The 13,639-nt window shown below is 40.8% G+C and overlaps 1 protein-coding gene across 2 annotated transcripts; it reads left to right on the top strand.

Moving 5' to 3' along the window:
• Nucleotides 1–1,720: 1,720 nt before the first annotated feature.
• Nucleotides 1,721–13,639, top strand: pitx1 (paired-like homeodomain 1). Of its 2 annotated transcripts, XM_026183015.1 has the most exons (5): nucleotides 1,721–1,842; nucleotides 2,910–2,964; nucleotides 7,774–7,923; nucleotides 9,119–9,321; nucleotides 12,290–13,639. In XM_026183015.1, the coding sequence occupies exons 2-5, from the start codon at nucleotides 2,919–2,921 to the stop codon at nucleotides 12,836–12,838; spliced, it is 948 nt and encodes a 315-aa protein (XP_026038800.1). In that variant the 5' UTR covers nucleotides 1,721–1,842; nucleotides 2,910–2,918; the 3' UTR covers nucleotides 12,839–13,639. The 2 variants fall into 2 exon arrangements, with proteins under 2 accessions (XP_026038800.1, XP_026038801.1); XM_026183016.1 differs by lacking the exon at nucleotides 7,774–7,923.

Here is a 13,639-nt window from a genome sequence, read left to right as displayed (position 1 = left end):
TTGTAAATTGAGTATGTGAAGCTGGAAATACTCCCTGCCACACGAACTCTGCGGTGGTTCAGTGGTGGGGCCGGCTGTGTGCGTGGGCTGCACAATCTTGGCTGCGGACGCTTGAAATCCGGCCTGAAAGTGTGTTTTGTCCCAAGGATCATCTATCTAGCAAAGACAATTAGGACTTGTAATAACTTTTCAGTCACTCATTTTTCTTTTAAAATAAATTTCTTTTAGGTTTTTTTATTATATTTTCTTTGTTTTATTTTCATTCGTGGCCTAATCGGTGATGCAGTCCTTCCACGGCTACGGTGGAACAACTCTAATCTCTGTATGTGTTTCTTGTGGCCTTCGCTGTTACTTTGCGTCTCTCTTCATGCTTTTTGTCCGTTGATACAGCAACGCTGCAGAGTTTACCCGACCTAAATCTTCCGTTTATTTGCTTTTGCAAGAGTTGTTTTGTTGGCATGGCGTTTTTACTCTATTTCTCGCTCTCTCTGCAACCGCTCACGGACACACAAAGGCCTGAATGGCTTCGTCTTCCTTTTACAGAAAACATTAGCCTAATTATTTCCCCTTTTTAGGGCGCAAACGCTTGTTCACAACTCGGTCATATTTCCTCCATTTAAAACCTCAGACCATTTTTAATGGGATGCAGATCGAATGTTTTACTTTGAAGGACAAAACAAATCTGGACCCTGCGTGCAAAAATGAACAATTAGTCGTTAAATAATCATCTGCTAACAGAGAGGTTCACAATGGTCAGACGGCTTATTGTTTGCCGACCCGGTTCATTATCGAAGAGGAAAATACGGCCAGTGCGCAACCACGCAAAAGCCTGATGCCAACTTATAGAAATAAAATGTTGTCGCCTGTGTCAGCAAAATATTGGGATCTTTTCGTGCTTGAAAAACAACTTAAGTCATTACATTAAAATAAATTAATTAATTAAAATTAACCTATGTGTTACACAAAACTTTAAGATGTGTGGTTGTGTGTGATTTACAGTTTTTGGTTTTTTGAATTTATTTAAACTGTGATAAATAAATAAACAAATAAACATTTATCTTTATCTTTATATGTATACACACACACACACACATATATATATGTCTACATATAACAGGATGTGCGTCTTCTTTTATGTGAATTCTTCAAAATAGATTTTTTTTCTTTCCTCAAGCTGATGGTCATCGGTGTGAGGACAAACACCCTCTGATGAAAATCAAGAAAACTCTTCTCACCTTTTTTTTACGCCGAAACTGTCCTTCGTCAACGCCACACACACACACACACACACACACACACACACACACACACACACACACACACACACACACACACACACACACACCAAATAGGTTTATTATTATTACATCACTTGTTGCTTTCCTATGTTAAAGTAAAAGTCAGAAAAAAGCGTTTGAGAACATATTTTGCGGAGAAGAAAATCGTGAATTAAGATGGGGAGGAAGAAGAAGGTGACGTCAGGTGCTGATGGCAGCACAGGTGAGGAATTCAGTGATGTCTTTTTTTTTCTTTTTTTTAAGAAAAGTTCAAATGAAGATGCGATGGGATGAAAAGGAGACCAGTGATTGGGGGGTGACAGCGGGGGAGGTGTTGGTGGTGGTGGCGGCGGCAGCGGGGGGTTGCGGTGTGATGACGTCAACGCTAGGCGTGCAGCAGAGCAGTGAAGAAAACCAAGGTATCGTCACAGAGACGACCAAAGTGCTGATTACCGCGGACGCAGCATTTACGCGCAGCTGACGCTAAAGTGGATTTACTGAACACCTGCATGGGGAAACCGTGAGGGTTTATTCCGTTTTTCTGTCTTCTGCTGGGAACCAACTGGTGAGTAAGGCACGCACGGTGTCGTGTCAGGTCAGTGGATTTTAGCTGTGGGAATTGGTCAGAAGGTGTCGGCGGGCAGGTCGCTCTGTGCCTTTTAACACTTCAAGATATTGGGAATGTGAATCAGAGGGGAAGATGTGTCCAGCGTGAAGAAGAAAATAAAATATTTAAAAGCGCCGACTCCTTTAGGAAGAGCATGCTGTTGGCCATTTGGTTTTCAAAAACCTGGAGTAGAGACTGAGCGAATAGAGCTTTGCGCACAGCAACGATTTCTGGCATAGAACTGCAGCAGCGAGTGTGACAATAGTTTGTCTGAGCATTAGAGTCAGCCAGCTGCACCTTACAACATTATTCCCACTGTAGCCCAGAAAAACACTACATTAGATACTTAGAGTAACTAATATAGAGTACAAGCGTGTGCGCGCACTGAAGCGCGAAGGACGAAAGTACGAAGGGTACTGAGTAAAGATTTACTGAGGACATAAAAGCAGCAAAGGGATTCCTCTAGATAAGAGGGTCAATCTTTCGCTCTGTGTGTGTGTGTGTGTGTGTGTGTGTGTGTGTGTGTGTGTGTGTGTGTGTGTGTGTGTGTGTGTGTGTGTGTATGAGAGAGAGAGGGGGGGGGGGGGGAATTGAGGGTCTGTGATGGGCAAGGGAGAGGGTGTTTCTCATTCTGCGAGCCGAAAACATGAAAATCCTTTCTTTAAAAACGAATAAATATTACCACAAAATTCGCGTTATTTTTTTAAGTTGTATTAATCAGTTTATTAATTTTGCTATTGTCCTTAATTGTCTTGCATGTTTCTTCTCACAATCAATTTTAATACAAATGTATTAGCCAAGGGTCCAGAAAGAATTAAACTTGCTGTTGTAGGATTGTGACACAGCCTGCTCTGACTTGTTTTTTAAACAAACTTTCATTTATTCAATATTAAAAAAACAACAACATTGTAATGGTAACTATAATATGATGTGGTTTAATGAGAATAGGTGTGTTTAGCCTCTTTGATTTTTTTTTTTATTTGGAGGAGAAAGTTTGATTTAATTGGGTTTTTTGTGTTTTTCAGGCAACTGGAATGGAACTGAATCTGTCGAAGAATGTGATTTCTTGTGGGGAATCTGGTATGACATTTTTCTGTGCTCAGTTTAACATGTTGATTATGTTTGACTTTTCAAAATATCCATATATATATTCAGATCCACGGTGGTGTGGTGGTGGTTAGGACTGGGTTAGAATCCGGCTGAGGCGATTTTGTGTGGAGTTTGCATGTTCGCTCCGTGTCTCTGTGGGTCTCGGATTCCTCCCACAGTCCAAACGCAAGGATGTTAGGATGACTGCTGATTGTGAAGTACAAGTCTAGAGTGAGTGGTTGTCTGTATCTCTGTGTTACCCTTGCGATAAACTGGAGACGTGTCCAGGGTGTACCCCGCCTCTCGCTCTATGACAGCTGGTATAGGCTCCAGCCCGACCGCGACCCCCAATTGCATAACCGGAAGAGAGTGGATATTGTGATTCATTAGCTGCAAAATGATTATGGAGCTCTGTGAAATTGGCATCGGCAATAGATAAATAAGTACATATACAAACAATGAACTTTTTTCATCTTTCTGGTGATAAATCCCAACCATTTATCTTTTAAACACTAAAAACAAAAGGAAAAACGAAGCAACATCAAGCCAGATGCTACAAACGACACATAAACATGCCAATCTGTTCAGTGGAAAATATTTCATTTAATTTTTTTCTTCAGATCCAGCAGTCGTAGCTCACATAAAAATAAACCAATCAGTCTTTTCTGGATTTAATCACAACAAAAAACCAAGAATCCCCCATTCGTTAAAAAGATACGTAAAAAAGTTGGAATAATTTCGAGGTTTGGGGGAAATTTAAATGAAACATCGTGTGCAACCTTTCACAAAACGTTCCCCGAGGAAATAATAATATGCAGTAGCAATCAAGTTTCACCCTAAAAGGCAGTATATGTATATTTTTATGTTTTCACATATTAAGAACCACTCTCTTTTCAAATATCAACACCGCGTGTATGTAAAACTAAAAGAAACGACCGAACGTGTGGCGGACTGGCTCTGGTTTAACAACGAATGAAGGGGTTTAAAAGGAAATTTTACATATTCTTGCAGTTTAGTGGATTTGTCCTATGGGTGTTTCCCTGTGCTGGCTATTAGACGTTGTTTTATTTACACCTGCATTCCCTGCACAGGCTGTTTATTGGTTGTCAGACCTCAGGTCAAACAGGCCTTGGACCAAGCAGGGAAACCATCACCAAGGCAATAATCAGCTCTGTCCTTCTCCAGTTACGCACCGTGTCCAGTTACATCTCCGCTGCTGTACTGCTCTTGAATCAGCTCGCCAGCTTTAATTTTCTATATGCTTTGTTTTTTCGGTCCTGTGGTTAGCTTTACTGTGCTCGCTTTCCCTGGAGAGAAAAATAAACCAAGACTGTATTTTTGTGTGTGATTCACGGCGTTCGCCGAGTTTATTTTCACTTCTTGGGGGGAAAAATATGAGTGTTTGCTTAGCCACTGGCCTTTAACCTGTCCTGCCGGATGGAAAGGCTTTTTAACTCATCCATCACACGCAAGTGCCCTCCAGAGTGCTGGAGGAGCGGGACGCGGGCATAGATGGAGGCTGAGGAGGCTGGGTATTTAGATTACCCCCATCTATCAGCCAGGAACATGTGGACAGAACAAAGTAGAATTCATAAGAGCTCCGCCATGGCGAATCTCTTTGTGCTGTAAATCCCATAATATTGACTTCAAGAGTCACTGGGTTTATTGTTATTTTTTACCGCTGCTTTTGCTTTTGCTAATACTTTATGGCACATAAGACTTTTTTCTAGGCTGATTTTAGTTTTTCAGGAGTCCGCTGCAATCTTGAAACAAGCTAGAGCTTTAAGCACTTCATTGATAGACTACCTCCCACTAAACCCTACCAGCTACCAACAGGTAGTCTCTTTCACTCAACCTTCGCAACCTGAATAGTAAAGACCACCTGCTGGTCACGAGGTCCTCGAGTTCACCTCATCAACGCCTTTTCTGCTTTCTTACTCCAGAGTTTAGATGCAGATGAACTTTTGTTGTTTTCAAATATTGTGTCCAAACCATTTAACCATCTTGGAATATGAGTAAGCAGGTAGGCGATGCTGGTGTCGTGCCCAAAAGCACTTCGGTAAGCTGCGGCGGTAAACTTGTTGACTGCGATCCTCAGTAGGTTAAGGTGACGCATTCATATTAGCTAGTCAAATACTTATGCCATAGTAATACAACAGTTACACACTGTGCACTAAAAATTTAAAAAGTTCGTTGATGAGTTTCGCTGTATTCAAATTTCTTGAGTGCATTCAGTGTAGATGTCTATGAAAACACGTGCCACTCTCTCTGTGCAGAAAGGCTGAGCAAATATTGATGAACACGGCAGGTGATTTCTGAGAGCTAACACAATTCTTTGCCAAAAAAAAAAAAAAAAACCCTTCGGGGGCGTTTTGAACAAAACGAGGATCTCGTGTCAAAAGTCATACGCTCATACAATGGCCGAAAGTCTTCGACCCTGGCGCCTGTGACAGTCTGACTGTCTGTCAGCCTGAGACTCTGAGGCCTGATGTGCGACTCTACCTGAAGGAGGTAGCAGACTGGCCGAGCAAGCCAGCAGGTCAGCTGGTCTCATATCGAAGATGTGGCCAAATTATACTGATCTTTAATCAGCTTAGAAAGAGAAATCTGGAACTCTTTACATTCAGTAAACCTGTGATTTCTGGTCACTCAGAGGTGATTTAACTCAATAAATTATTATTGCCCGTAAGTGTTTGTCATATTATAACAAAACACCTACAGGCACATCACATTTAAATAGAAAATATATTTATCTCAAATACAAACTCAAACTTTCAAATAAGAAATGTGATTTATACACTCTGTGCGTCTAATGACTCAAACCCTAATGCTAAATGGAGACTTTTGCCCACAGATTCCAGTTACACGAGTAAAGGCCTTTACATTTTGCTTTAATGTAAAGGGTTACTCATAGTGGTCTGAAACAAACGCTTTTTACGCTGGCCTTCTTTTCTTTTACATTATTTTCAGCTTTCATGCGCAATTTGGTTAGGCAACGAAATACTTGGTTTGGTGGATGAAAAGCTCATGGTTTGGGTTAAAACAGAGACTTCTTGGCGAGTCTGTGGCAGAATGCCTGCAGAGCTTTTCTCATGCAAAAGTTACATGGAATCTATTTCTGCCATCCTATAAAAGAGCCCCGCGCTTGGGTAAAACTTTAAATATTATCTAACCTGCATCTGTGCATTCAAGAAAGACAAGAAAATAGCCAGTGCGACACAGACTACGATCAGCAACTCAGCTCTTCAGTTTTGCACACGGACACATTACAGTTCACTTAGCTCTAAAGCACCACGAGTACTGCGCATACCTGAATGTCAGATTATAATCCCTGTAGCATCTAATTTAATCTTACTTGTTTTCCATCTTTAGCGGGATGAGGTTGGTTTGAATTAGCACTGCTAATGGATACAAAGACGTTATGTTCTGGTGATGTTGGGGCTCCTTTATCAAGCCACTGCTTGCTGCTGTTTGCGCGTCATAGCCAACAAAACGCACAAAAGTCAAATGTGTCATCATTCGCAGCGGTCCATTTGTCATATTGCGGTTGTCACTGAAAGGCTGGGATCTATAGCGGTTGGATTCTGAGTGCATGTTGTTGGAGTTTAAATATATTATATCAGTAATGTCTGAAGTGGTGAGGTGGTGGCTGTTTAGGCAAAGTGCAGGGCAGACCGATCTGCTGCTGCTGATAGATTACTTATTCTTTGACTGATGTGGTTCAAACGATGTGGTGCACAAAAAACAGCACGGACAAACACATCCTGTTAAATAATGAGAGATGTAATGTTCCGTGTATTACTCCCGATTGTCTCTTTGTGAATGAGCGAGCTGACAGAGCGACTCTTGTCAGGTTACAGCGCTCGTATTCACGCACACAACGAGCCTGATATCATCGAGCACTTTTCATACTGGAGACACAGTAACTGGGCAGGACCGTGTTGGATGGCAAATGTTTATTCAGCTCGGTACATATCCGAGATATACATTGTGTGGCCGAGCGTGTGTGTATAAGCGCGCCCAGCTGCATTGCTTTGGACACATTTCAAACATGCCTGCGCGAATAAAAGGCCCCTTTTTTACTCCTGAAAGCAAAGCTTCGCTTTGTGCGCTCTCGATAATTGACAAAGCGTACACTGCAAAAAATAATAAAATGAAATAAAATACAAAGTAATAACAATAACTAGCCTTAAGACTAACAAATGAGCAGACAGCCACCGTGGCAGGTTTTTTGTTAGGAGTGTTTAGCAGATGAGTCACCTCTTATAGTTTCGCTCCACTCACACTGGAAGAAATTTCCTGATCTAAATGCGACATATACGTCTAATAAATCTAAAATTAATTAAATGCACCTTTTCACTTTGTTAAGCGCGACGTCAGACTTTGTCTTGTCTGGGTGGGTATTTTCTTGCAGCGGTCACGTTTAGTGGGTGGGACTTGTTTTGGGGAGGTTTAACGCAGCTAATGGGTGGGTCTGATGTGAGGGTTGGAGAGCCGGAGCTTGTTCTCAGTCACAGCGGGTGGAAGCTTTTCCTTGCTGCGGATAGAAGGAGAGCGCACAGGGCTGTCACTGCTTCAGAGGAGGGGAACGGGGCCGTGTGATTTTTTTGTCCTTTCTTTCTTCTATTCTCTCGAAGCACGTTTTGCGTGGAAGAACAAACGAACCTGCATGGTTAAATATCCCATGTCGTGGTGTGTGTCTGAGAGCGGGTGGATGTTTTGTAGCGTAGCTCTGAAAGAAAGCCTCGCGATCCACAGGATTCACCCCGTTTCCTCTTTTTACGCACCCTTCTCTTCAAGGTGGGATGAATTTGGACAGAATTGCAGAGGCAGTGAGAGCACCGCCGCCCCGCGACGTGGCCCCCGCGTTTCATTTACAGAGAACTTCAAACAGCAGTCGAGAAACTGTAGAGAACTCAAGCAGCGAGTCTTCAGACACAGAGTTGGCAGGTACACAGTCAGAGTGCTTTTAGCCTCTCCATTCTTTTTCCCACTGAGTGCTGTAACAGTTTATTTTACGTGTCCGTAAGCATTTTTACGGCGAACTGTCAGAGAGGCATCTCCAGCACTTAAAAGCTACAGAACAAAGAGAAAGAATATTTAACTTTTATATCCCTTGTGTTTGCTTGATTTATTTCCGTGTGTCATCGGGCAGCGTGCACGAAAACGACAAACTCTAAAATGTGTTTCCATCAAATCTTAGTATTTGAGTGTGTTTGTGTTTGTGAGCGCTTTTTGTGCAGTTACTCCCCATTTTTTGTTTACTGTGCTCCCAGAACCAAACATTTGGCAGGAACCCGAGATGTGTCAGGGAAAAATGTGCAGAGCAGCCTGGCCTGCTGTCAGTGAATGCATTAGAGCAAACTATAAATATTGGAGCTATCCACAAATCCAAACTAAAAACCAAGCGGTCTGTGTTGACAGTTCCCGGAGACACTTTTTATTATTCAGCTTTTCCAAAATTTTAGGGGAAAAAAACAGAGGCCTTTCTGGCCTTTCTTCGCGTATTTCAGGGCGCACTAGAAGCAAATAGAAAATACACCAAGGTCAGTTAGTTCTATTTTTTTAGCTATCAGTCACGACAGTAAATCGTTTTAAATAACAATCTTGAGTCGTGATTTTAAGCTTTTTTTTGTTTTTAGGAAACTCTCAAAATCCTAGCTCCCTTTCTGTGTGTGCGAGTGTGTGTGTGTGTGTGTGTGTGACTGACCTTTGCGCGTGTGGCCTCTTAAGTTTAACGAGGCAATTGTTAGGACACAAAATACAAGACAGTTGGGAGATAAGAGTGGGCAGACCTCATCGTAAAGATATTGATCTCTAAGCGAAAACCGGAGCGATCCGATGGCTAACTCTGACACACGTTTGTGAATGTGTGACTAATTTGTTTCTGTTCTTTTGAGGTTTATTTTTTATGAATGACTTCGTAAATAAATTAGCCAAAATGGTTGGTTTCATCGCGGTGGGTCTTTTTCAATTGCTTTACTTAAAAAAAAAATCCACGTCGTTGTACTCAATCCTCGTGGGAAATATTGAACTGTCGACGTACACACACTAACTTCTTCATTGTTTAAACTTCCCTTATTTGCATGCCATTCAAAATATGTTATAGGAGTACTGCTGTTTCACACCGGTTTGTCACCTACAGAAAAGGAAAGAAACGCTGAACACAGGAGCGATGACGGAAACGCGGACGACCCCAAGAAGAAAAAACAGCGGCGGCAGCGGACTCACTTCACCAGCCAGCAGCTGCAAGAGCTGGAAGCCACGTTCCAGAGGAATCGCTACCCTGATATGAGCACCAGGGAGGAGATCGCGGTATGGACCAACCTGACCGAGGCGAGAGTCCGGGTAAGATAGCGGCCGTGCGTAAACCATACGAAAAGTTTGAATAAAGACAAGCTGGCCAAGTAGACGCTCATCAAAAACAGCAATTATTAAACTTCCAAAACCAACAAAAAATTATAAGAAAATGAAGAAGATATTTTTTAATAACTTAAAATTATATATTTTTTAAATTGTCAAAATATGTAACTTTTGAACTTGGTTCCACAAGACTTTTTACCCAATTTCAAGTATTAAAAAAACAAAAACAAAAAGAAAAACAGAACTTTGTAGAAATTTTCAAATAAGGATGTCACAGACTCATTTATGCTGTTTGTCAGTACAGCGAGAAATCAGATGTATATTAAAGTCAGTACATTTCCCTGAAGGTTCTGAATTCATGCGTTAGTCACTATTCCTATTTTTAACAGAGTCCATGTCACATACAGACTTTGGTGACTTTAAACGGATCAGAAGTAATAAACTAAATCTGTGATACATTTCAAATACACGCTTACGAAAATCCGTCTCCAAAGACCTCGGAGGTTTTCAGCAGAATATTGTTAACATATTAAGTTGCAGTCATCCCTGACTGTCAGCTGTCAGCTACGGTGCATCCAAAAGTAAATCTACCGTTATTACAGCACGTGCACAATTCCCAATACTGGCACAGAGGACGTTACAGGCCTTAATGGCACGCAGTCATGTTAACACGTCTCGTGCTGAAAACTCAGAAGAAAGATAAGCTTTAAAAAAGAAAGTAAGGAGAAAAAAAAGTAGTTGAATCTGTTGGAAATTGCAGGTCCTTTCAAAGGGTGTATCTGCTAATGTAGCCAATGGATGATTCGCATTTTGATGACATCATCGAAAATCTGGACCCTTGTTTTTTTTTTTCTCCACGGAGAGCGTTCACGTCTCTCCTCATATATATATATATATATATATAGATGGCTTTTTAAAGAATATGACTTACATGTATTATATTTATTCTAGATACATTTTTAAACTGTTTTGAGTAAAAATGAATCATAACAATAATAATATAATATTTGAATCAGCACAGTTCTTATAATATCTTCAGTTTGAGGTGTAAAATGAAAATAAGTTGCTTTTTATGCATTTTGAGCCAAGAAACTCACTGCTGTCACGAGCAGGTTCAGATTTAAACAGCGACTTTTTTTTTTTCTTTCGTTCCCCTTTTTCATTAGGAATAAAAAAATAATAATATTAGGATTAAAAAAAGGGGGTGATGGTACGCTGAATGTTTGAGATTCAGTGAAATTTGAAATAATTGGAAATATTTTAAAGATCAATTTACATTAAATAAGATGCAATTATGATTTTAAATATAATTTCATAATATTTACAAGCACACTTTGACACGTCAGTCATTATACTCATATTCTTAACGTGGTTTTCGTCGTGCAAATGTCATTAAAATCCAAAGCATGCATTTTATAGCTGGGTGCAGGAAACTCGAGGCTGGGCTCTGCAGTCTTGAGTGTTTCCTCCACAGCTCTCTGTCACATCGCTCAAGTCTTTGTGGACAATTTGTCGGCCGCACAGTGTTCCCGCACCACTATAAATAGCTTCCGCGAGGCCGTCTGGTGATACCAGTTGTAAATTGTTTCTACTATGAATTAACAATGAATTGGAGAGTAGCGACTAGTATTTTGTTAGGTTTTGATAAGGTGTGAGGATATCCAGAAGCGCTTTTCTGTTTCATTTCGAGTCATCCGCGGAGCCGTTCGAGTTGCTCTGTGGACCTGGTTTTACGTCTGACTTACACAGACACACACGCCTTTTATTTACACTGATTTATCTTTAGAAATACTTCTTATTTCATTGTAAGAAATGAGGCCAAAAAAATCTACATTAATGCACCTCCATCTTAGATCTGGTGTAAACACACATTCTCGTTGTGATGTACAAGTGTGTGGTAGTCTTATACTAATATGTATAATATCAAAACACCTGGAAACAGTTTTCATAAACGATTTAATGTATTTGCTAGTTTATTTGTAAAGGGCAAAATAGTCTACAGGAAGGAAAAATTACATTTGTAAAGAGAGTGTCGAATATATTGTATAGTCTATATGAATATAACCAAAACGAATTTCTAACATCAGTCCACTGATTAGGATTAATACATCCCGCAGTCGTCGTCCACATGAACTTAAAGGATGTCCACTCATTCAGTCTCGCTGATTTTGTATTTATTTTACCGGGTTGTAGCTCGTCAGCAGAAACTGCTCCCCCTGACTCCAAGGCTAGTTTGTCGACTCGGGTATGGAAACTCTGAATATGCATTTCACTCAAAAAAGGATCCTTTCTTTTTAATGTCCGGATTCATCTTAATAAGCAAAAGTAAGTAACTGTTTTGGTATTTTTAAAAAACAAAAACAAAAGAAGTGCGTGTTTCGTAACTAATCATAAATTAAAAAGCAGTTGTTGATATTTGACATCTGAGAACATTGAAAATGGGACCGCAGCTGAAACTGCTGAATATGCAGTGGGCCTATAAAAGATTTTAACTCATCAACAATTAACCGCTATAAAATTCAAAGATAATTTAGTTAAAAATGCCTTTATTCTGTAATGGGTTTTTTTGTTTGTTTGTTTTTTTTAATTTGTTGTTGTTTGTTTCCTTTTAATGAAACGTTTTAAGGCACCCTAGACACTAACTCACCTTAAAGGCAACAATTCAAGGGCACCAAAGCGGGGTCTGAAGCTTGTTGCCACAATATATGTGGAAATAAATGATTCAGACATCAATAAATGATCATTAGTGTCGTTTTAAGAAAAAAAAAATTACACTTATGCTTCATGAACTGAATATCACACGAGCTTGAAATGCTGCTTCGGATGTGGACTCGAGTCATTCCTGTATCATCTGTAGCAACGTTGCAGGTTTATTTTATGACAAGAAAATTAATTTTACATTTTACAGCGTTCTGCTGTGGTTAATGCTCACGGTTCTGTGTGTCCCTTCCAGGTGTGGTTCAAAAACCGCCGGGCTAAGTGGAGGAAGCGGGAGCGGAACCAGCAGATGGACCTTTGCAAGAACAGCTACCTGCCCCAGTTCAGCGGTCTCATGCAGCCTTACGACGACATGTACCCGGCTTATACCTACAACAACTGGACCAACAAGGGCCTCACTCCGGCACCGCTGTCCACCAAGAACTTCACCTTCTTCAACTCCATGAGTCCCCTCACCTCGCAGTCCATGTTCTCGGCCCCCAACTCCATCTCCTCCATGACCATGGCCTCCGGGATGGGCCACTCCGCGGTGCCCGGCATGCCCACGCCAGGTCTTAACAACATCAGCAACCTGAATGGGATCGGGACATCCGGCATCAACTCAGCTATGTCATCATCGGCTTGTCCTTACGGGCCTCCCGGCTCACCGTACAGCGTTTACCGGGACACTTGCAACTCCAGCCTGGCCTCTCTCAGACTTAAATCCAAACAGCATCCAACATTTGGATACAGCGGCCTGCAGAGCCCGGGCTCCAGCCTGAACGCCTGTCAATACAACAGCTGACGGGCCAAAAGGGGGGCCTTAAAAATACAAATATATATATATATATATATATAAATATGTGATAAGCGGACACGGTGTCATAGCTTATGGGCTACCTGCGGATCAGGGGAGGGGGGGTATCAAAGACGACTAAACTGGATTAGTTGCAATCATTTTTTATTTTTTTTTTTCGAAAAAGAAAATGAAAAAGAAAACGTGGATAATGCGGGTTACATGTGTTTACCAGTGAACTTGCACAGCAGTTTAAATGTCCAGGTTTTTTGGATTCTTTTTTTTTAATGATGAAGACGTGTTACATGGCTGCACTGTACATATCTAAATGTAAATATATACAGGTCTAACATGTGAAACAGACGGTGGGATTTTTTTTTTCTTTTTTGTGCTTGCTTACTCTTGAAGACTGACTCGACCAAAGCGAGGATTTGCATCAAAATAATAATAATAACAAAAAAAAAAAAAATCGAGCATGTAACGAATCAATGAGAAAACAGAAGAAAATCCGGCCTTTACTGTACATACTTTATACTGCTTCTGTGTGCTTTCTATTTACCGCATATGCAGGGTGACTCCACGACGCCTCCCGTTTGAAATGCTTTTCATTTTGTTTGCTCCAATAGAAAAAAAGAGAGAGAGAGTGAGAGAGAGACCCTGCATGTTTAACTTGAGTGCAACGTGTTTTGTACAATAATGTAAGACTTTGCAGAAGTACGTTCATTAGCCTAAACTGTATACAAAAGGTGATTCAAAGTCCTCATGTGTTTATGGTAACATGTTTGTTTGAATAAACTCCAGGAAAAGAGA

Source organism: Astatotilapia calliptera, chromosome 10, assembly GCF_900246225.1.
Source record: "Astatotilapia calliptera chromosome 10, fAstCal1.2, whole genome shotgun sequence".
Taxonomy (NCBI): domain Eukaryota; kingdom Metazoa; phylum Chordata; class Actinopteri; order Cichliformes; family Cichlidae; genus Astatotilapia; species Astatotilapia calliptera.
This window is presented reverse-complemented; position numbering and strand designations above follow the sequence as displayed.